Source organism: Sinocyclocheilus rhinocerous, unplaced genomic scaffold, assembly GCF_001515625.1.
Source record: "Sinocyclocheilus rhinocerous isolate Xijiao unplaced genomic scaffold, SAMN03320098_v1.1 scaffold147, whole genome shotgun sequence".
NCBI classification, from domain to species: domain Eukaryota; kingdom Metazoa; phylum Chordata; class Actinopteri; order Cypriniformes; family Cyprinidae; genus Sinocyclocheilus; species Sinocyclocheilus rhinocerous.
In genome coordinates, this window is record NW_015651498.1 from 789,836 (window position 1) to 812,993 (window position 23,158).

A 23,158-nucleotide genomic window follows, 5' to 3' on the forward strand; every position below is an offset into this window, starting at 1 on the left:
ACTTAAACTACTTCAGTCTGTGTGCATTGAATTTATTTAATACACGAGTTTCACAATTTGAGTTGAATTACTGAAATAAATGAACTTTTCCATGACATTCTAATTTATTGAGATGCACCTGTATATATATAATTTCCCCCCCCAGAAAATACCCACCTGATGTATCCGTTTAACTTGGCCCTCGATGGAGTAATCCACAGCACTGCTGCGGGTAGTACCCTCATGTCCCGGCATGTCAACACACACCAGGTGCATATTTTTAGGAAGAAACTACAAAAGATAAAAAAAATATGCACAGTCAGTCAAACTATTATTTTACTTCATGATCTGATTCATATATTAAGAGCATGTGTTCTTGAGTATCAGTGTCAATCAATAGGATTTATGTAACTATGCTTGTATTTTATGCTTTCGAAATCATGTCACATACAGTACGTGCTCTTTAGGCCATGTGATTTGTTGGTTATTTTAAGTAACGCTTAATTATTTTTGAGCATTTTATATATTTGACCTTTAAAAACACCAAAAATAATCCTTGTTGGTTAAATAGTGAATTGAACTGTTGAGCAACTGTTCCACTGTGGTTTCTTGCCTTGACCACACCGAGCCACATGTCTTTGTGTGCAGAGAAGCCGTGTAACAAGAGGACGGACGGACGGGTGCCTGGAGTCCCTCTGTGAGAGTAACAGAAGCGATATCCTTCATATTCAGCATAATCCACCTGCATTCCCAGCCTTCTGCGCCAATACCTGTAGAACAAATCACCAAAAAGAGTTACAAATGAAAAAAAGGCACTGTAAAACAATGCTGATGCTTTGCTGTTAGCATGAGAGTTGTCCAAAATGTAGATGAGTTTACTTGTTCATCATTGAAACAGATTTATAGAAATTGCACATTACATCATTTGCTCACCAGTGGATGCTCTGCAGTGAATGGGTGCCGTCAGAATGAGAGTCCAAACAGCTGATAAAAACATCACAATAATCCACACGTAATCCACACCACTCCAGTCCATCAATTAATGTCTTGAGAAGTGAAATCTGCATGTTTGTAAGACTATGTATCATTAAGACGTTTTAACTTTTAAATAAGATGTTTAAACCGTTGCTTCCAGCTAAAATATGAGTCCATTATCCATAATATTGCTTTCTCCAATGAAACAGTCATCTAGAGAAATCTGCACAGATCATGCACCATTTACATGTCAAAACAGTCCAAAACACTCCTAAACAAATATGTGGCTGGATTTTGATGCGAAAAGACAATAAGAGATGGAGTTTTTCACTGGAGGAAGCGTTATTATGGATTGTGGACGATTTGAAGTTAAAAGCGCACTAAAAATTTGGACTTATTTCTGACAAAACATGCAGCTTTTGGCTTCACAAGACATTAACTGCTGGACTGGAGTGGTGTGGATTACTTGTGGATTATTGTGATGTTTTTATCAGCTGTTTGGACTCTCATTCTGACGGCACCCATTCACTGCAGAGCATCCATTGCTGAGACACTGATGCAATGCTACATTTCTACAAATCTGATGAAGAAACAAACTCATCTACATCTGGGATGGCCTGAGGGTGAGCACATTTTCAGTAAATTTTCATTTTTGGTGAACTATTCCTTTATGCTACGCCTTATAATTAATGTCTGGAGCAGAAATGCACTAAACATATATTTTAGAAATAGTAATAGTGATGCTTGACGTGGCCAACACCGTCATAAAACGCTTGCACGAGTTCATAAACAATCCAGAAGTGACATTGAAGGAATCAATCAGTCTTTCCGGCCCAGAGGCAAACAGCGGTTCTGATGACTGTGTCATGTAGAGCAAAGTTTGCCTCCCAGATATTACGAGAACCAAAGTCTACTGGGCAGCTTGCATAAGATTCCACTGACATCAGCACCTAATGCAGCACTGCATGTACCAGGCTAATGCACACACACACACACACACACACACACACACACACATTTAGCTTACTGAATGCATTATTAAAAAACTAAAGCTATATGAATTAATGGCATGCTGTAAATATGTATTGTGACATGGATTGTGAGCTCTTTGCAGTGACTAACCCTTCACCCAGTTTAGTGGCATGAAGTAAAAAAAGAGGCCGGTTAAACAACCCGCCCGTCATCAGATAAGAGACGTGTTAAATAATCCAAACCTGAAAAAGCAGTCATGAGAGATTAGCAAGAAACCACACACTGCAAAAAATGATTTTCTTACTTTGATTTTTTTTTAAATTCTATTTTGTTTTTGTCTTTTCCAGTACAAATGTCTAAACTTAAATCAAGATAGATTTACTTGAGAAGCAAAATTACTTTTAAGATGTTAAGTTTTCTGAAAAATGTATCAAAATTAAGTGAGTTTGTTTAAAACAGGAAAAATAAAAAAAATCTGTCCATGCGATAATAAAAATAAACTTAATTCAAAGGGAAAATAAGTTTCTTTTTTTTTACCCCATGGACAGATTTTTTATTTTTATTTTTTTTAAGAATAAACCCACTTAATTTTGAGAATGTTTAGCTGATAACAAGACTTTATATCTAAAGCTGTTTGGGTTCTCAAGTAAATACATCTTCTTGATTTAAGATTATTTAGATTTTATAAATTTTATTTCATTTCAGAAAAATGTTAACTGAAATAAAATAAAATATAAAAAATTTTATGTAGTTGCCAAGGCAATAACGTTTAGTTTAATTTGATGTACTAAATAACTTAAAACTGAAGTAAAAATGAATAAAAACTATACAGATATATTTATAAAAAAGTTTTAACTAAAATGAAAATGGAAAACATAAAAATAAAAACTAATTCAAAATATTAAATTTTTAATTTTTAATAAGGATTATTATAGTTAAATAAACTAAAACCATAACATTTTTTATTTGAAATAAAAATAAACAGATGCCAAAGCAACATTTCTCAACATTTAACTTGATGTACTAAAATAACTAAAACTGAAATAAAAATTTATAAAAATTAAAAAAAACTATTGACATACTTAAAAAAAAAAACTAATAAAAATGGCAAAAACACAAAACTAAATTACTAACACTTTAACTAAAATTAAAATAAAAACAGAAAATATAAAAATACAAAATAATTTTCAAATATTAATAAAAACCACCATAGTCTTTCAATGGTACTAAAATAACACTCATTTGTATTAAATTAGACATAAATACTAAATGAGAAAATAACACCATAGCAACCGCATAGTAAGACCCTGGAAACAACAGTTTCATTATAGTGGTGTTTTTTCCACATATCTGATGTGTATGGTGTCGCTAATGGCACAAAAAAAGACATGTTTCATCTTTTATCTTATGGTTTGGTCCCTGTGATCTGTGTAACTGTCGCTGATTGCAATGATAAGGCTTTTAAAATAAACAGAGTGTGATTTTTTCTTGTTTAACGGCAGCATCAAGTGTTGAAATGCTGAAATTACTCCCCAGAGTGTCTGTACTGAGCAATGCAGGTCACCTGCACATGTTTTTCCTTGGACGAATGAACTCTTAGTACATGCTGAAATTCAATTTAAGCATCTAGAGAGCACTTACCAGTGATACACTTTAATGAGAGCTGCAGGCCAGAGCAGGAAGGAGGCTACAAAAGCCAGGATGGGGATCGCCAGCGTCCCGCCGGCAATGATGAACATGTTCACCACGTCCAAATCCATCCTGTTAAACAACACAGCAGTGAAAAGTCACATAAGTCTGCATTTTTGACACGACCTCTTGACAGAAAGCCTTTAATATAGTAGAACAGATTATATAATCTAACCATGTCTGCAAGATATTTTTAAGCAAGAAAAACATAAATGTGTTTGTGCATGTATATACAGCTGGGACCAGCAAATAAAAGTATATATTTTTGGCGATTTATTAGGTAAAGCAATACTAAAATAAATCATTAACTTATATATTTACACTTTTATATTTATACATAATATATGTATGTATATATAAATATAATATAATATATATATATATATATATATATATAAAACATAGGATATAAATGTAATTTTAAATAATATATTACATAACATTAAATTTAAATAAATACATAATCTAGATTATTTGTGCTGAGTTATTTGCCCTCATTCGTAGACCTTAATATTTCTCTAGAATGAATTAATCAATACATATATAAATTTAAAGCATTAAAACAGAAAGGACATATGTAAAACAATATTCAATATTTAGAACACGTGATACACTTTCATTTTTACTACAAGCATAAATTAATGACACTCAGATCTCTTGTTACATTGACACATTGTCGCAATGATATAATGTTAAACTGGTAACTTAATGTAACATTGCAACATCAGATCTGTCATTCTGTCATGTGATCAAAGATCTGAGCTTGAATACATAATGAAACGCGTTTGATCGCAAGATTCTATGCAAATGTTCTTTAAATATATCTGTTATTAGTTAGCATACCTTTAAATGTCTGTAGAACGTATGACTGTATCGTGAAGAAGACCGATCAAAGCCGAGTCACGTCACCCTTTGATCCGCGGCGGAGCTGCACACCAGAAGCCCGTTCACCGTGAACAGGGAAGCTCGCTCGATTTAAAGGGGAAGAGAGGCGAGAAATAATGTTCTGTCGACAGGAATTGTAAGCGAACGTCTGTCAGGTGCAGCGTGGCGGCTCACACAGCAAAATCCCACACTGAAGCGCATTCACATTTAGAATGACTTGTCTATTGGACAGATGTGTAGAATTAAAAATATAATTAAATAAATTATTAGTTTAGCAGTTTTATGTCTCATATAAAAATTCAAGTCGACCAGCAGGTCTTATCTAAGAAATGAAACGGCTGTGATTGGTCCATCATGACAAGCGATGAGAAATGTAACATGTATCACCTGACACGAACATATAAAGGCAACTTTCATAAGCGGCACAAAAGCAAAATGATTATGTCGTTATCTTTTACATTTTGCAAGGTAAATATTACATTCATTAAAAAAAAAAAATTTAAATGCATTCAAAAAATGTAAAAGTAAAATGCATTCCAAAATGTAATTAATTTTTATTAGAAATTGAATCTCTGAAAGAGTCTCTAACGCAAATTAATAACAAAAAGAATGACATACTGTTAGATTTCATGGAGGATTTTTTTTTCTTGTATAGTTCCCCCACTGTAGTCCTTGATTTTGTCCTAAGGAAGAAGGAATATAATTTGAACTATTGTTTAGTTGTTTATATGTAAGTGTTTTTATTATTATAATTTTATTTATTTATTTATTTATAAAAAAACGAAATCAGTATCTCTGTGTCCGAAAACGCATACTTCCCTACTATATAGTATGCGAAAAAACAGTATGTGAGGTGAGTAGTATGTACAAATTCATAGTATTCGAAAAACAGTAGGTGAAAAGTACCCGGATGACCTACTTCTTCCTCCCGGATTCTGAAGTGTGCATTGGATGGACACTTTACTATCCCATGAGGCAGGGGCGTAGCCATCATTTCAGAAGTGTATCTATATCACAACTGTACATACAATTTATTTTCCTTTTCAATTAAATTTTCTGTTTTTGTTTATTTATGTTTGCATATATGTATTTTTATTCTCATGTTATTTTTATTGTCTGTGTGTTGTTGTTGTCTCTGTGCACTGGAAGCTTGTGACACTAAAACAAATTTCTTGTATGCGCAGGCATACTTGACAATAAAGCTTTTTTTTTTTTACTTCTGATTATGTATGCATGTCATATTTGAGCTTTTGGAATAAACCGTATTTGTGGAAGTATATTTTGTATGTTTTATTCTTTCAATTTTACAAAAAGGAATATAAGGAGTTGTTTTGTGATGAGGTAAAATAGGTCGAAATATTGACTTTTCTGTAATTTGTTAGCTAAAATAAGTGAAAAGGTGAAAAACTTAAAAAAAATACTCTTTCAATTTAATTTGTTTCAACTGATTTTCCCCCTTTTTCCCTTATTTTTTTGTACTTTCCCTTTATCTTTTCCATATTTCCCCTTTCCCCCTTGTTTTTTTTCTCATTTTTTCTTTTCCCCCACCCACTGCAGTCCCTTTTGCCCCATTCTTGGCTGAGTGGTTAAGGCGTTGGACTTAAAATCCAATGGGGTCTCCCCGCGCAGGTTCGAACCCTGCTTGCAGCGACGGACCAAATCTTTAGTCAGAGCGGGATCTTTAGAATATGAATAAGATTCTCAGAATCAGAAAGAGCTTTATTGCCAAGTGTGCTTACACACACAAGCAATTTGTCTTGGTGACAGAAGCTGCAGTACACAGACAGGTTGACAAGTGACAAGACACAGATAACAAAATAAAAATGAGTAAAAATAAATATGTAAAAACAATAGACAAAGAAACAGTATATTGTATGTATAGATGTGCTATATACAAATTATATACAAATATATTTGTATATTATATACGAATATATTTGTGCTATATACAAACAAACAGTCAAAGTTGCATAAGAGCTGAATTGTGGAATGATAATGAAGGATCTACCTGATCTTTAAATACATCTGAAAACAGGAATCAACTCATACCTCATTGCGTCAGAATGCAGAACAACATGTGGCCATCAGATGAAGTCAGGAAGTGTTTGGCTACAGTATAATTGAAGGAAGTCCACAGATTTACCTCTTATTCCAGCTGGCAGTGATGCTGAGCGCTCTGATCCTGCTGCTGAACCTCGGAGGAGCTGCGGCTCTCAAGATCTGCTCCTTCAACATAAAATCATTCGGAGAGAGCAAAATCTCCAAACCAGATGTGCTGGACATCATAGTAGAGGTGAGCTTTTTATGTTTCATTTTGCATGCTATTTAATAATTAATGCAAAATTAAAAACGCTTGGATGCTATTTTGAATGTATATTTCATAATTCACTACTTTAAATTGTATTGTGTCTTATTCCTGTTTGAATGCATAATGAACTTCATATGATTTTATGGAAAAACACTCACCAATGCAAGACTTGGCTGCAATTCCACTCTCTAAACCACTGACTTACTCTTTAAAGGAAGAAAAAGTCATTACATAACAAACCAGATAATATTATGTTTCTAAACATCATTGCATGTTATTATATCTCTAGTGAGTTCAGCAGCTGCGTTGTTTTACTATCTACTGTAGTGTGTCAAAGCAGGAGAACACAGAGGAACAAGACGCTTTGTCGTCTCATTTGTCCCGATTGCTCAGATCTGCCAAGGTCTGAATTCTCCGCTCAACGTACCAAATGTTCAGATTCTGATGACTGGACGAGGATACTTACATTGTGATGTGATTTTCATGGCATTAACAAACAGTGATGAAATGAATTAATTCACATTGTCACACTGCAGAGCATCAGTCGCTGTGACCTCATGCTTGTCCTGGAGATCAAAGATGCAAAAGGAAAAGCGTTTGATCAACTCATGACTCACCTGAACAGGTAAATGCACACCTCTGCTCAAATACAACAGACATTAGGACATTTCTTATAACATGAGATAGATAACCAACATAAAATGTCTAATGAAGTCTTAATGAACACAGTAAAATGACAAACAAAATACTAAATCTTTGCAAAATGTCTCCACAGCAGGTCCAGGACACGAGCAAATGAATTTAGCTCCGTCATTAGTGAGAGACTCGGGAGAAAGTCATACAAGGAGCAATATGCCTTCATTTACAGGTATGTGTAATTTATCAACAAATATGAAATCATTATTAATGTTATATCAGCATGCAAAAACAGGTTCATTTATGTTTATTTAGATGCAAAATGCACGTGGATTGATGGTTTCTTTATATTTAGGATGGATTTTATCTAGAATTTCCAGAGGAAAAAGAAAGGGGGGGGGTGTGTTTGATTGCCACTGAAAACACAAATTGTATGCTGGTTTACTAAGGGCATAGGTTTGATTTTGGCATTGGTGGAGACATAACGGCAGACAGCAGACATTTAATTGTTTGTTTAAAATTATGACTAGGGACAATTTAGTAGTTGCTAGATATTAGTAGGGACATCCCTGCTGAGAAAAAAAAACTATAGAAACCATCACAGAAATTCTAATGGTTTCCACTACAAGTACCATTACAAACCATCAACTATCAACCATTAAGAAATGGTTTTCTGTAGTGTGTTTTGGGCCATATTCCATTGGGATTTAGAGGTTTAAACAAGCCACCAATAGAAAGCTACAAATGACCAGTAGAGACCCACAGGGACTGTTACAATTCCCATCATAACCAGTAAAACCATTACAAATTCTGTGATGGTTTCTATTGTTTTTTTTTCAGCAGGGATGTCATAGCGTCTCTACTAAATTCTACGCCCTTGAGAGTTTATAACTCGCAACCTCGTTTTTTTCCTCTCTCTCAAAATTGCACGAAAAAAAGTTCGAACTGTGAGAGAAAACCTTTTTTTTTGTTTTTGTTCTGTGGTGGAAACGGGCTTCCATATGCATCTACCAAGAGTAAAAAGAAATCAGGTTTAAATAATAATTAATTTCTGATCATATCAGGCAGAAGATGTTGTCTGTGAAATCCGTCTATCAGTATCCAGACGCTCAAACCGGAGATGAAGACGCTTTTGCTCGAGAACCGTTCGTCGTGTGGTTTTCGTCTCCAAAAACGGGTGAGATATTTACAGTGTGAAAGGTGAACCTCTTATGAAATTATGCTAAACATGTGTTCGTCTGTCTCACAACAGAAGTCACGGATTTGGTCATCATTCCCATTCACACGGCTCCAGAAGCGGCTGTGAAAGAAATCGACGAACTCTTCGACGTTTATCAGAACGTTTCTCAACTGTGGCCGTCAGACGTAAGCGAAGCGGTTCTCTATCCAGATTCCCAACTCACAAAAAATATGTTTCGATTAGAAATAGAAACGTTATTTCTTAATGTTATCGGAACATTCCAAACGTCCAGTTGTTATAAATTGATTTTTCGCGGTTATCGGATGTTAAAGGAACATTCCATTTTATCATTTCGGAAACATTGTTGTTACTTTTAAATGTTCAATGAACATTCTGAAACAAGTAGTAGCTAATATTAAAAAGAAACAAACATTTCACTAAAACGTTACAAATAAAACGTTCCGTGAATGATGTATAAATAATGTTTTGTGCTATTAACATTATTAAAGACCAGATAACTCTGAACAAACGTTTCATTAATGTTACTGAAAATGTTTGCTCATAACTTTGCCAGAACTTTGTGAGAACGTTCCTTTTTAGCTGGGTTAATGTCTGCTATACTGGGTTATATAATATTCACTGCTTCAACAATCTATTTCACATACTGTATAATAGAGCACACCTGCCAAACAAATTCCTTCTTCTTCATGGTCTTCTGTGCACCTGGTTTCACTCTCAGAGCGTCTCTGGTTTCCTCTGAGTTCCTGTTTCCTCACTCAGTTTTCATCTTGTCTAATTTTGTCAGAACTTCATCATCATGGGGGATTTCAACGCCGCCTGTGGTTACGTTCCAAAGAGACAGTGGGTGAACATCCGTCTGCGCTCGGAAACTGAGTTTGTGTGGCTGACGGGCGACAAGCTGGACACATCGGTGAAGACATCTACCAAATGTGCTTATGACAGGTAGACAGACACACTGCATTTGTTCTATAAATCTGACTTGGCGACTATGATAAGGTCATGAACTGACAACCTTGTTGGTCTTGGAACAACATTCTATTAGCCAGTCAGATTTTATGGTCAGGTTACATTAACATTTATGCATTTAGCATGCACTTTTATCCAAAGAGACTTGTATTGCATTCAAGGTACACATTTTTCCAGTTCATGCTTTCCCTGAGAATCGAACCCATGACCTTGGTGTATATAGCCTTAGTAGGAAGTGTGCTGGAAGTTGTGACAAGTTCATCGAGTTTTACTAGTGTATTATGATTTGCGGATGTATTTGGCACACTTCTTGAGGGTCTAAAGTGAAAGTGTATGACTTTCATCTGATGTTATGAAGGACAAGCGTCCCCTAACGTCTCAATTAATATCATGTGATAACCAGCACATTCCCATTTTCTTGTGCTGCAGGGTGGTCCTCCGTGGAGAGAAGATGATCGAGGCTGTGAATCCTGAATCAGTGGAGGTGTTCAACTTTAAAGAGGAATTTGGCCTCACTGAGCGGGAGGTAAATATAATCTAATGAGATTCTAATCTACTGTTTGGGGTTTGTAAGATTTTTAAAATAAGTCTCTTCTGCTCACCAAGGCTGGATTTATATAATCAAAAATACAGTAAAAACTGTAAAATTGTAAAATATTATTTCAATTTAAAATATGTTTTCTATTTGAATATATTTTAAAATAGAATTTATTTTTGTGATCAAAGCTGAATTTTCAGCATCATTACTCCAATCTTCAGTGTCACATGATCCTTCAGAAATCATTCTAATATGCTGCTTTGTTGCTCAAGAAACATTTCTGATTATCATCAATGTTGAAAACAGTTGTGCTGATTAATATATTTGTGGAAACATCTGGCATTTAATTGAAATAAAAATTTGTAACATTACAAATGTCTTTAAAGCCAGCTTTGATCAATTTAAATCATTGCTGAATAAAAATATAAACTAATTTCCTAAAAACAACATTTTACTGACCCCAGACTTTTGAACGATTGTGTATGTTTATGCCAAAAGTAACAAAAACAGAAATCTCTGAGCTCTGATGCTCCCTAGAAGAAACAATTGATAAATGACAAGATTAAGGGAGACCGGGGCAAGTTGTCACAATTTATATCTCAGTTATGCTTTTTGTTTTCTTGCAGTAGTTTTGTGTGTTGATTTCAAACACCTAGTTTAATCTCTGTTGGCCATAAAGATTTAATATTGTGCTTTTTCATAAATCGTTTAAAGTTGTTAAATGCAGATATTTTGTATAATATGTCTTTAAATAGTTTTTTTTTTCTGTATTTACCAAACAGGTATTATTCACACATCAGTGTCAAACATGCACCACTATAATTAATGTATGTTCAATCAACTGTATCTTTTCTCCTGGGTTAATAACGCTCAATACTTGTAGTTTTTATGACTTAAAAGTTCACTATACATAAACCTGACAAAATATTCATTAGGAGTAAGCTGTGACAACTTGCCCCGGTCAGTAAAGGAAACACTAACAGCTGTGTGTCTGTTCTACAGGCTCTGGCAGTGAGTGATCATTTCCCGCTCTGCATCACTGTAAATCAAGCGCAGACGAAAGGATAACAACCTTCTCCATTTACACTTTTACTGCTCGCCTGCTTCATTAGTCCTACAGATGAGAATGAGAAATAGCTTATAAGAAAATGAACGAGTTCTAACAAAATCTTTAATGCAGAAATCGAGTGTTCAGTGCTTTACTTTTTTTACTGTGTTTTTGTAGAGAAGAGCAGAAATGTTTGATTGAATGATAATGACAAGCTTCCAGTGCTTGTTAATTATGAACCAGCGGTCTGTAGTGTTGGTTTACCGGTTGCTTTGAGACAGTAGAGTTAGTTTGCAAGACTGTTGCCACTGTAACCCATCTACATTTCTCCATTAATTAATTGACATTTGCACGCATGCTTATATGATTTCATTTTAATAAAAGATTTACTCGAGTAAATGACACCGAGTATTAGATTTAAGGTGAATACCATCTGTTCAAGTTCAATGGGGTGAGAAAAACATGCACTGGTGTTTCATCCGAGTTGATCAGTCACTGTGGGAATATTAAAAATGCCATTCCTGGCATAGAAAGTGTTTCTTACAATCCCAGATCTCCCGTAGGCTGGTGTCTTACAGTCAATCTCATAGTCACCTGAAGAAACAAAGCCTGTTTAGTGCTTGACATTTAGACTACATGCAACCATTTTATACTAATACTAATAATATTTGTTTTTATATACACTACCATTCAAAAGTTTGGGGTCAGTAAGATTTATTTTATGAAAGAAATTTATATTTTTATTCAGAAAGGATGCATTAAATTGTTCAAAAGTGGCAGTATAATGTTAAAAAGATTTATATTTTAAATAAATGCTGTTCTTTCAAACTATATTCATCAAACAATCCTGAAAATTAAAATGTATCAAGGTTTCCATAAAAATATGAAATGGCAAAAAATTATCAGAAATGTTTCTTAAGCAGCAAATCAGCATTTTAGAATGATTTCTGAAGACTGGAGTAATGATGCTGAAAATTCAGCTTTGATCACAGAAATAAATTACCATTTATAATATATTACAACAACAGAAAATGTTATTTTAAATTGCAATAATATTTCACAATTGTTACTGTATTTTTGATCAAACAAATGCAACCTTGGTGAGCAGAAGAAACATTACTAAACCCAAACCATAATACAAAAATTGTTCAAATCCTATATATATTCTAATATTACAAAATTAATCCTCACCTAATCTCCATCCATAGTCCCAGGACGACAGAATGGGATAATCAAACTTTTCCTCAGGGTGTTTCTGCGCCCGTTTCCTCGGGTATAAACCTCGTCCTTTGCCTTCGTTGGATAAGCCCTGATACAGAGTCGCTTTAGTCTGCGGGCTCGCGGCTCTCATGAGCGGGGCTTCACTCAGTGACCGGCGCAGCGGCTGCTTCTCCCACGTCTGGACCACAGGAGGCAGCGTGACTTTACCGACAGACGGAGGGTTAAAAAGCCCGATGGATTTGGACCTGCGAGACGCGAAGGTGGTCGGGTATTCTTTGCTGTATTTCATCTTCCAGGCCAGCCGCGTGTAGGCCTCCTTCAGGATCAGCTCGCGGTAGAAGTTCTGGTCTTGCGTGGTGAGCAGGTTCCTCATGTCTGATGTCTCTTAGACAACAGAAACCTATCAGGTGCAGAGCCGACCAATCAGAGAGCAGATCACTCACCAGGTGGAGAGAAGAGAGGCCAGACACACACCATATGACAGAATAACAAAAGAAACCCAGTGCCGCATCTACAGGAATCCGTTTCAGCAGAGAAAAGAGTCAAATACGGAAGACAAGAAAAACGATGGGTACTGGGGGGTCTCAAAAAGTAAAAAAAAAATTTTTTTAAACAAAACACACCGGCATGAGCAGATGAAAAGTCCCTAAAACCAGCAAGCAAATCAGCTTTTTCCAACTTCATTTTAACTTTAGTTTATGTAATTTTGATGAGCTTTTGTCTTTTTTATTGTTAGGTTTTTATTAATTTTTTTTTATTTGTATAGTTTTATTTTTAGTTCAGAAAATTAATAATGTTGCCTTGACAACTAGTTTAAATTCATATAATATTTATATATATTTTCCAGTTCCGAAAATTATTTTTAATAGTTTTAGTTAACACTAACAACACTGGCTATTTTTTTTTCTATCTGGGAATATGAAACTTTGAGTATATTAACGATGATAATTGTTTATATAAATAATGTAAATCATTTTGTCTGAACTAACCCTTTAAGCAGGTGTAATGCTCAGATTTGTCCTGAAGGTGGCAGCAAAACATTTATGAACATTATTCTGAACATTATCAGCCAGTGAGTGACAATGAAAGTTAATAATCCTAAATGACATAAGCTAACTAACTCACATCGACTTCCTCCTGCCTATACAAAGCAAAGGAAATCATGAATAATGAGCAGGACCTTTGGAACTACAAATATGCATGTTTATCTGTTATCCAGGGTCGTTTCTACGGTAACAATAGAACATTCTCAATCAAGGTGGCCAATGCACTTTCTGTTACTGGAATTCTAAACAGTAAACAGAACAGAGTTACTCAGTTAAAGGAACCGTTCACTCAAAAAGACATTTGATCATTTACTACCCCCTCAGAAAATGTTAAAGAAAATTCTGAAAGTTTCACTCTCAATAAATAATGAGAGGCTGTAGCTTCTATATTCTTGAATTCTTTATTCCAGTCAGTTTTAATAAGCAAATGTACATCGAATCTATTCACGTGTTTCACAATAAGGCACCAACGGCTAAATACAAAATACAATTAAATGTCCCCTCTTGCCCTTAAAAGACTTACAAAATACTTCACCACTGGAGTATCAAAACTAGTAGAATTAAGACAAAGAATGTGAAAGACCTGCATAAATCTATTACTGTGACTGTTGTGTATTAGCGTCTTCAAAAAGCCAGAAAATCAGATCTTTTGGTCTTGAGGGATTTGCGAGTCTAAAATCTTGATATATAGAAATTTTTATGTAAACTTCAATATGTTGCAGTGAAACCCATTGAGATTAATACAGAAGTGCTTGATTTGAAGTGATGGATGATGCTTTGATTTATGAGCACAGTTCCGTTTATGCAGCGAGAATCAAACACAGACATGGAAAGGTTATAATATGTGCATTAAAAGTGTCAGTATTGTTAGAAAGAGACGAGCGATTAGAGTCAATATCAGTAGTAAAGAGACGTTTGGGTGTGAAACCCTGATCAGTTTGTTCATACACCGTCTTTTAACTTTTCAACACTCATCTTTAGACGTGCAATGCTGAACTAAATCGAGAAATAGAAGTAATGTACAATTCATGCATCATAACAAAATGCCGTCAACGTTTCCGTCATAATGCATCACATTCCAGTCAAAAACCTGATCAAGTGCAAAGTTCAGCAGAATGAAGAAGGTCTTCTAGTTGTTTTTGTACAGTGTCTTTCTCTCTGTCAGGAGTGTTTCTGATTAACCGCAGGGAATTATGGGACGGTGACTTGGAATGGGGAGCCTGGGATGTGTTCATCTCCCCATTTCACAGCCAGAATGTAGTTGCCCCTCTCCTTTAAGACGTAGCTGATGTTGTACTGCATGTTTCCCGTGTGTTTGACCAGGATCTCCTCGCAGGGCGTCAGAGGACCGTGAACGCCGACCAGGAGCATGTTCTTCCCTGGAAACAAACACAAATACATGGATACAGTAGACAACAAATGGTAAAACTCAATTATGCCCTGTATAAAATGCAGTTCTGGCAATATTGCCATGATAGAGTGTTAATCAATCAATCAATAATTTTTATGATCGTATATTATGTTTTGAGTCGGGATTTAAAATAATTAGAATGATGATAAAATCAATTTTATATTAAATTTATTAAATTAATAGTACAGTAAATAACATGTTTAAATATATTGATATTATAAATAATATAAAACAATAAGAAAAATAATCAGTTTTGCATATGGGGAATAATTCTAATGTTTCATAATTTTATTTACATACATATTTGGCCTGATTTACATGCCTTATTTATTTATTTATGTTACAATCCGTCACTCACATGAGATCACAGCAACAGTAAATCCTGATATAATGGACTTCATACAGAGCGAACATGCCAGTTCAGGCACAAATACAGTTTCATAACTGATGGGGTTTAAGACAGCCTACAGATCTTTGGATTCATATTACTACAGGGCAGCACATAATAATGCTGACCATTACACTGAACCGAACATAACCTTCTTGTATTTTGTGAGCTACTGGAGACTCCACTAGAAAGATTAATGTATTCAATTAAATATCAGCTTAAAAATTAGCTGGTTGTTTTAATTTGTTGTCTTGTCATTCAGTTGTTGTAACGTCAGTTGGACCTTTGTCAACTTCGTCAGTTTTTAACACTTTCAGATGAAGGTTTCTGTTCATTACGAAATAAAGATTTTATTCTTTTTTCAATTTATTGTTTTAAAATAGTAAAACATGAACCGAACTACATGATCATATGTGTATGTTCTCAAAGAACATAGGTTATATATGTTTAATATGAAAAAGGATGGTGGAAAATTAAGAAATTCAGGAATTGGATTGTTCATATTAGAGTGAAAACTGGAAAAAAAAATGTAGAAAATGTAATCACTTCAGCTATATTCCTGAACACCATTATTACATAACTGAAGACTTCACACTGTTATTTAGTGGATCAAATTAAAATATCATGCTTTTTAATGCGTCTAAAAGAGGTGACACAAATTAAGTTATGAAGTGAATAAATGTAGATTTTTAGAAAAAAACATTTTCAGAAAAACCTGTCCCCTTATATTTGTAGTGAGGTCTCAGCTAATGAACCATATATCAATTTATAAACAATGTGTCATTAAATAATAAAAACTCACATTTTAAAACATGTTTTGTCCCTTATCTGTAGAATCAGTGAAATAAATGTTTTATATAAATTTATATAAAATTAAAAATAATAATAAAACATTGTATTATTATAATTATTATTAATAATAATAATAATCATCATAATGTATTATATAGTGCAATTTAATAAAATGACCCATTCATGTATCCATTTTCCAAACTGTGTATCCTCTGTAGGGTATTTAATAAAAGGATATAATATATAGAAGTATATGCATACACTTGATTAGGTGCTTCAGGTGTGTTTGATTGGGGTCGGCGCTAAACACTGCAGGACAGTGGGTCCCCAGGAGCTTAAGACAGTGTATAAAGTGCATCAGCTTTTTGTTGAATGCGTATGCATTTGTTCCTAGTAATAAACTTTCATCATTTAATTAACTTTTATAGTTCATCTCACCCATGCTCAAGTTGTTCTGAATAACCTGAGATCTCACCTGCTTTACTGCAGTCCACAGAGAAAGACGCTTTCTGGCCCACGAAGGCCTTACTGAGACCCGGACCTCGACTGAGAACCTTGCTGGCGTCAGAAGCGGCTCTGGGAGAGGCGCTGTAGGAGTTCACACTGCTCGCCCTGCTCACCGGATCCACCATCAGAGTGGACATCTCACTGGCGTTCGTCACGTTCACCAGCCGCGGCCCTAAAGACCAGACAAGCCAATCTCAGTCCATCATCACCCAACAACACCATCACCTCGGTTCAGATCAGTCCGGCTCGGCTTACCTGTGACTTTGGCCTTAAATGGGCTTCCGCTGATGTGGTTGGGGCCGCCATATTTGATAGTGATGACGTAGTTTCCAGGGGCCATTGGTGTGTAGTGCGCTTTAAAGCCTTCGGGACACTCCTGACACTCCATCTTGACCTTCGACGGGCCCTCGATGGTGACGGCCAGAGATCCCGGTCCCGCTTTGGTGTTATTGATGATAAACTCGGCCTGGTTACCTGTCAGACGAGACGTGAGAGTCAATACGACGTGATTGTGAGAATGTAGGATGATGTATTTGCATGTATGATAAACTGTTTTATGACAACAACAATATTCTCACTTCCTGTTTCCTGTCAGCCATCAATGTTGGCATCGTCGTGACAACGGCTGTTGAGAATAGCATACTACCATCCTTTTCTACTTTCTTTCTATAGTATGCAGTGTGTGTGCTGAAAGCTTTATGCATGGAAACTAAACAACCTACTGCATTTGCCAAAATGCATAGTGAATAACAGAGCACAAACATGACAAATACAGCCAAAGTGATACCATAAAAACATTCATTTATTTTCCAGCAAAAAAACAATTTGAAATTTTGATCAAGTATTAAGTTGACATTTTTAGACAAAACTGGATTTAAATGCAAGATTATAACTGAAGTAAATGTATTAATAATGTATATTATTTAATTATATATAGATATATAAACAGTAGTTTATTTAGTTATTTAACAATATAATATAATGACTGAATTAAACGAGGTCAAATGTATAAATATAAGTGTATTATTAATTGATATTATTCAATGATATATAAATATTAATTTATTTAGTTATTTAACAATATAATGAATGAATTAAACTTGAGGCCAAATGTATAAGTAAATGCATTAACAATGTATATTATTTAATTAGATATCTATAATATATAGATATATAAACAGTAATTTATTTAGTTATTTAATATAATATATAATAAATGAATTAAACATGAGGTCAAATTTATAAATATAAAAGGTAGTTTATATACAGTTAAATTATATAAATTAAAAGGGATTTATTTAGCTAATATAATATATAATATTAATATAATATAATGAATTAAACCTGCAACATAATGAGGTCATGTGACAGTCGACAGTATTTTGCTACTAATGTACTGTAGAAATGGGAAATATTTATAGCTGCATAATATATACAGTATCGTGTAAAATGGATTAAAGTGTGTGTGTATTTTATTCTGAACACAGTCTGGAAACGATAAACAGCGATCAGTCGTTCGTTCGGTTTACACTGACACTATCAGACACGAGCAGCTATTCTGACACTTTCCATCATAAAACCTCATTTATTCTTTCCTCCAAGTCAACCATGTGGCTTTTTTCTTTAGTTTTATGCAGCTGAAATACATTTCAGGGTACCATATTAATGCTGCGAGTTAAATGTCTCCGTGAGCTTTACACTTTTTCTTCAACTAGACAAGTTACGATGAAGACATACACTTGTTCTGGATGTGATCCATGAGAAAGAGCTCAGGTAATCCAAGATCCTTCTGTTTAAATCATTTTGCTGAAACAATAAGTGCGTTCAGCGTGAGCGAGAGCGCGGAACGGCCTGACTTCCTCTCCACATGCCAAGTCAAAAGAAACATCGAGCAATCAATATTCAGAGTGTGGAAAACACAGATTGACGGCACACGGGAAACACGCGCGTAGGCTTTTATTTTTAGCCCTGTGCCAGTGAGTCATGTGTGTCCAATGAATGTCAAAAGCTCACCTGTGGTTCCTCTTTCCAGCCCGGGTCCGTAAGCAGTGACGAGGCCTGCATCGCCGCTCTGTCCCGGCTCTCCCACACGAACCTGGAACGGACTGCCTGGGATGTGCGTCCCGTTGAACTTCACGTCAATGACGTGGATGCCGTTTTCTCGTGGGATGAAACGGATGGCGTACTTGTCTGGAAAACAAAGAGCAAATTAACCAGAGAGCCAAAAGATGAACATGAGCAGAACTAATTACACAAATGACATCATATAAATATACATATATATATTTGACATAAATGATGTCAATCGGGGACTCAGTTCTCAACAAACACGCTTCAAGAGGGGAAAAAAGGTCTGCAGCACACATATATATTATGCACATTTTCTACATTTAAGTTTATACATCTCATATTTTATTTTTTCAATATTGAAGTTTATATAATTAATATTCAAGTTGATATATTTCTATATGTTCTATATAAAGTTTTGATATTTAATATTTTCATTATTGAACTTTATATAAGTTTATATATTTAATATTTTAAATTTTTAAGTTTATGCATTTAATATTTTATATATTTATATATTGAACATTTTCAATATTAAAGTTTATATATTTAATATTTAAGTTTATATATTCTATATTTTCTATATTTAGGTTTTCTGTGTTTAGGTTTAAATGTTTATTATTTGCAATACTGAACGTTATATATTTAAGTTTATATATTCAGTATTTTCAATATTGAAGTATTTATTTACCATTTTCTATATTTCAGTTCATATATTTAATGTTCAATGTATTTAATATTTAAGTTTATACATTGAATATTTACGTTTGTAAATACTGAAGTTTGTAATTTTAATAAAAATGTATATTTAATATTTACTCTTATATATTAAATATTTTCTATATTTATAAATTTTATATTTACATGTTGAACTTAAATATTTTAGTTTATATGTAATATTCAATTCGATATTGAAACGTCTATGTTTAAGTTTATATATTAAATATTTTCAATATTTAATATTTACATTTATTTAATAGGGACAATGCATGTTAATAAACATTAGTATGAAATACAAAATACAAGCCAGATTATAACAACATTACTAATTTTGTAATATTTAATATTTTAATTTAATATTTATACGTTTAATATTTAAGTTTATATATTAAACATTTTCTATATTTAAGTGTATATATTTAATATTTTCTGTATTTAAGTTTATATAATGTTTTAATAACATTTTTATTACAGAAGTTTGTAAAGTTAATATTTAGGTTTATAATTTAATATATTTAAGTTTATACATTTAATATTTAAATTTTTGTGCTAATTAGCAAACAGGCAATAACTGGATGTTGGGTGACGAGACGCTTGTAGTAAATATAAATGGGCTGTGAATTTGATTTTACTCTGAATTTAACACATACAACTCCGAGTGAAATGCATCATTTTATAGAAGTGAACTTTTCTCTCTTTTAACCAGTAAGAATAAAGCCCTTTCACTTTTAGTTATGACAGAAAATGATTTAATGCATCATAGCAGATAACCTCATCATCATCATCATCCTCTGACCTTGCTCTAGTTCAGACACCACACACTCCTCCAGGGCTCCGGACGGACTGTGAACTTTAGCATCCATGTGGCCTTTTGCCCCGTTCAGACGAACCGCAAATGATGCCGGCTGGTTGACCTTCAGACCCGACTCCTACATTAGTGAACCCACAGCTTAGAACATCTCACACACACACCACTGCATTCTGGGAGGATTGTTGATGCTCATTCACTAACATCCAAAAGTTTGGGGTCAGTAAAAAGTAGGGATGCACCGATGTAAAAAGTATCTTCTGCTCACTAAAGCTGCATTTATTTGATCAGAAAAATCAGTAAAAATTGTGAAATATTAACATTTAAAATAACTGTTTTCTGTGTTAATATACAGTCAAATGTAATTTATTTCTGTGATCAAAGCTGAATTTTCAGCATCATTACTCCAGTCTTCAGTGTCACATGATCTTCAGAAATCATAATAATATGCTGATTTGCTGCTCAAGAAACATTTCTGATTATTATCAATGATGAAAACAGTTGTGCTGCTTCATATTTTTGTGGAAACTGTGATTTTTGTTTTTCAGGATTCTTTGATGAATAGAAAGTTCAAAAGAACAGCATTTATTTGAAATGGAAATCTTTTGTAACATTAGAAATGTCTCTACTGTCACTTCTGATCAATTTAATGCATCCTTGCTGAATAAAAGTATTAATTTCTTAAAAAAAAAAAAAATCTTAGTGACCCCAGACAGTACAAGTATACAATGTGTATATTTTTAATTACGAATTAATTCAAATTTAATATGAATTATATCATTATATGGTTTTAAATGTTTAAAAAGTGCATCAAATGGCATAATCATAAAATAATAATAAATAAAATGCTTATTTTTCAATAAAAAGCTAAATAAAGAAAGAATCATTACACATTCAGATGTTGGTGATCTCACCTGAGCTCACCTAAGATCAGCTAAAGCTGAGAGAGAGACGCCAACATTTGACAAGAGAGAAGATGAGGACTCCAGGGTTTGCTAAACTACAGAGAATGATGGGACAGGGTTGGATGGAGGTTTCTAGCGTCTTCCTCTCTCTGCTTTAACTGATCCTACTGTGAGCTTTACAAGAGTGGGTTCTGTTAAAAGCCTTTAAATGAAACACAAGAGAAACACCAGAACAGCCACACAAAGACGACTGATGTCCGACAGCTATTCAAAGACACGATCACGAGAGAAATCTGTGCCAAAGCTGCTTATACATAAATCAAGTAGTGTAAATAATCTGTTCCGAACACTGATAATAATCAGAAATGTTTCTCGAGCAGCAAATCAGCATATTAGAATGATTTCTGAAGATCATGTGACACTGAAGACTGGAGTAATGATGCTGGAAATTCAGCTTTTCATCACAGAAATAAATTACATTTTACAATATACTGACATAGAAAACAGCTATTTTAAATAGTAATATTATTTCACAGTTTTACTGTTTTTACTGTATTTGTGATTAAATAAATGCAGCCTTGGTGATGTTTTATTTAGTTGAAAAAGGGAAAGTATTTGTGTCATTACATACAAACTTCCATATTAATATATTTAAATATTATTTACTTATTTAATTTAACTGTTTTCCCATTGTTGCTAGTCTGAGGACTGAATAGCTGCGGACACGCGTCTGTGTCGATGTTTCCTCATGTCTCACCTGAAGACTGGTAACAGTGAGTCTCCGAGCGTCGTCCACAGGAGCGTGAACGGGCACCAGGTAAGGGCTGTCAGGAATGTGCTCGTCGTTGAACTTTATAGACACTTCGTAGTCGCCTGCAGAGAGATTTAAGATTGAGGTTGCTTGGGTAAACACAGTTTTCCAAACTGAGCAGGACGGAAAGCTCGTGTGTGCGTTTATACCAGGTTCTTGAGCTACATAGGAGACGCCGCAGGATCCGTCCTTCCTTTCCTCAAAGGAGATTTCTGCACGACTGGGACCTTCAAGAGCGATGGACAGACCGCCGGCGCCCGCCTCGCGCGTCCACACATTAAACTCCGCTACAAGAGCACAAGAATGAGACCAACGTGTGTTTAAAGGAGCTCTATACAGTTCAATGTCACAAAGATGGTCAAAATGCATTGTACTTGCATAAGCCTTAAAAAAATTAAGTCTTTTCGAGATGACATTTGAATATGTTTCCAAACATTTTTCTTGTTTTTACTAAATTAAATTAAAATATTAAAATAAATTCAAAATTAAATGACAGGCAGTACAACAAATACTACCATAAAAATACAACTTTATAACCTTTCTATAATGTTTTACATCTTAAGAAGAAAAAAAATAATTCAGGTAAGCAAATAATTAAACATTTCTTTATGCCTAGATGACATTTAAAGATTTCCACCTTATTTACGATTTTTTAAAAATTAAAATTAAATGTATTACAATCAATATAAAATTCAATTACAGGAAGTACAACATAATGTAGGCATACTAACATAATATAGAAAATTGTACAATAATTTTAATTAACATATCACCATTTTGGTGAGTAAATAATTGAACATTTCTTTATGCAAATGATGGTAAATAATATGGTGTAATGAGCATAAAAAGCTTTTTTTCCCCCAAGATGACTGTTTCCATTTTTTTTAATTAATTTTTATTTTTACTAAAATGAAGATTAGATTAAAATATTAAAATAAATGGAAGAGATTTTTCACTTTTAACTAAAACGAAAATTTAAAAAAATTTTAAATGAAAAAAGATATTTTCTGCATTTTAAATTTAAATAACTATTTTAATACAATTTTACATTTATTTTAATATTTTAATGCACAAAGGCAGTACAACAAAAAATAAATGGAAGAGATTTTTCACTTTTAACTAAAACGAAAATGTAACAAAAAATTAAAATGAAAAAATATATTTTCTGCATTTTAAATTTAAATAACTATTTTAATAAAATTTTACATTTATTTTAATATTTTAATGCACAAAGGCAGTACAACAAATACAACCAAATTTATAAAGTTTTATAATCTTTTTAGAA

General features: G+C 33.7%; 3 protein-coding genes and 1 non-coding gene across 5 annotated transcripts in view; 2 read left to right on the plus strand and 2 right to left on the minus strand.

Annotated features, from left to right (window-relative positions):
- The window catches only part of abhd6a (abhydrolase domain containing 6, acylglycerol lipase a), an 11,573-nt gene extending 7,006 nt beyond the window's left edge, over positions 1–4,567 (minus strand). The window contains exons 1-4 of the mRNA XM_016518362.1: positions 4,459–4,567; positions 3,568–3,687; positions 593–749; positions 157–270 (exon numbers count right to left, since the gene is read on the minus strand). Coding sequence (XP_016373848.1) covers positions 157–270; positions 593–749; positions 3,568–3,686 — 390 coding nt within the window. The 5' untranslated portion in view covers position 3,687; positions 4,459–4,567. The remainder of the gene's footprint in view (positions 1–156; positions 271–592; positions 750–3,567; positions 3,688–4,458) is intronic.
- Positions 4,568–6,065: 1,498 nt separating this feature from the next.
- On the plus strand, positions 6,066–6,150 carry trnal-uaa (transfer RNA leucine (anticodon UAA)). Its single transcript has one exon. It is a non-coding gene; the product is annotated as a tRNA-Leu (tRNA).
- A 514-nt stretch (positions 6,151–6,664) lies between these two features.
- On the plus strand, positions 6,665–11,233 carry LOC107712965 (deoxyribonuclease gamma). The gene is made up of 8 exons (XM_016518363.1): positions 6,665–6,793; positions 7,345–7,433; positions 7,584–7,676; positions 8,509–8,621; positions 8,697–8,809; positions 9,430–9,587; positions 10,041–10,137; positions 11,152–11,233. Exons 1-8 carry the CDS (start codon positions 6,665–6,667, stop codon positions 11,215–11,217), a joined length of 858 nt encoding a protein of 285 aa, XP_016373849.1. The 3' UTR covers positions 11,218–11,233.
- A 2,613-nt stretch (positions 11,234–13,846) lies between these two features.
- The window catches only part of flnba (filamin B a), a 94,479-nt gene continuing 85,167 nt past the window's right edge, over positions 13,847–23,158 (minus strand). For both annotated transcript variants that reach the window (XM_016518403.1, XM_016518402.1), the window contains 7 exons: positions 22,023–22,160; positions 21,820–21,935; positions 20,146–20,278; positions 18,576–18,752; positions 16,818–17,036; positions 16,531–16,734; positions 13,847–14,843 (listed from right to left, as the gene is read on the minus strand). In XM_016518403.1, the coding sequence (XP_016373889.1) occupies positions 14,656–14,843; positions 16,531–16,734; positions 16,818–17,036; positions 18,576–18,752; positions 20,146–20,278; positions 21,820–21,935; positions 22,023–22,160 (1,175 nt within the window). In that variant the 3' untranslated portion in view covers positions 13,847–14,655. The remainder of the gene's footprint in view (positions 14,844–16,530; positions 16,735–16,817; positions 17,037–18,575; positions 18,753–20,145; positions 20,279–21,819; positions 21,936–22,022; positions 22,161–23,158) is intronic.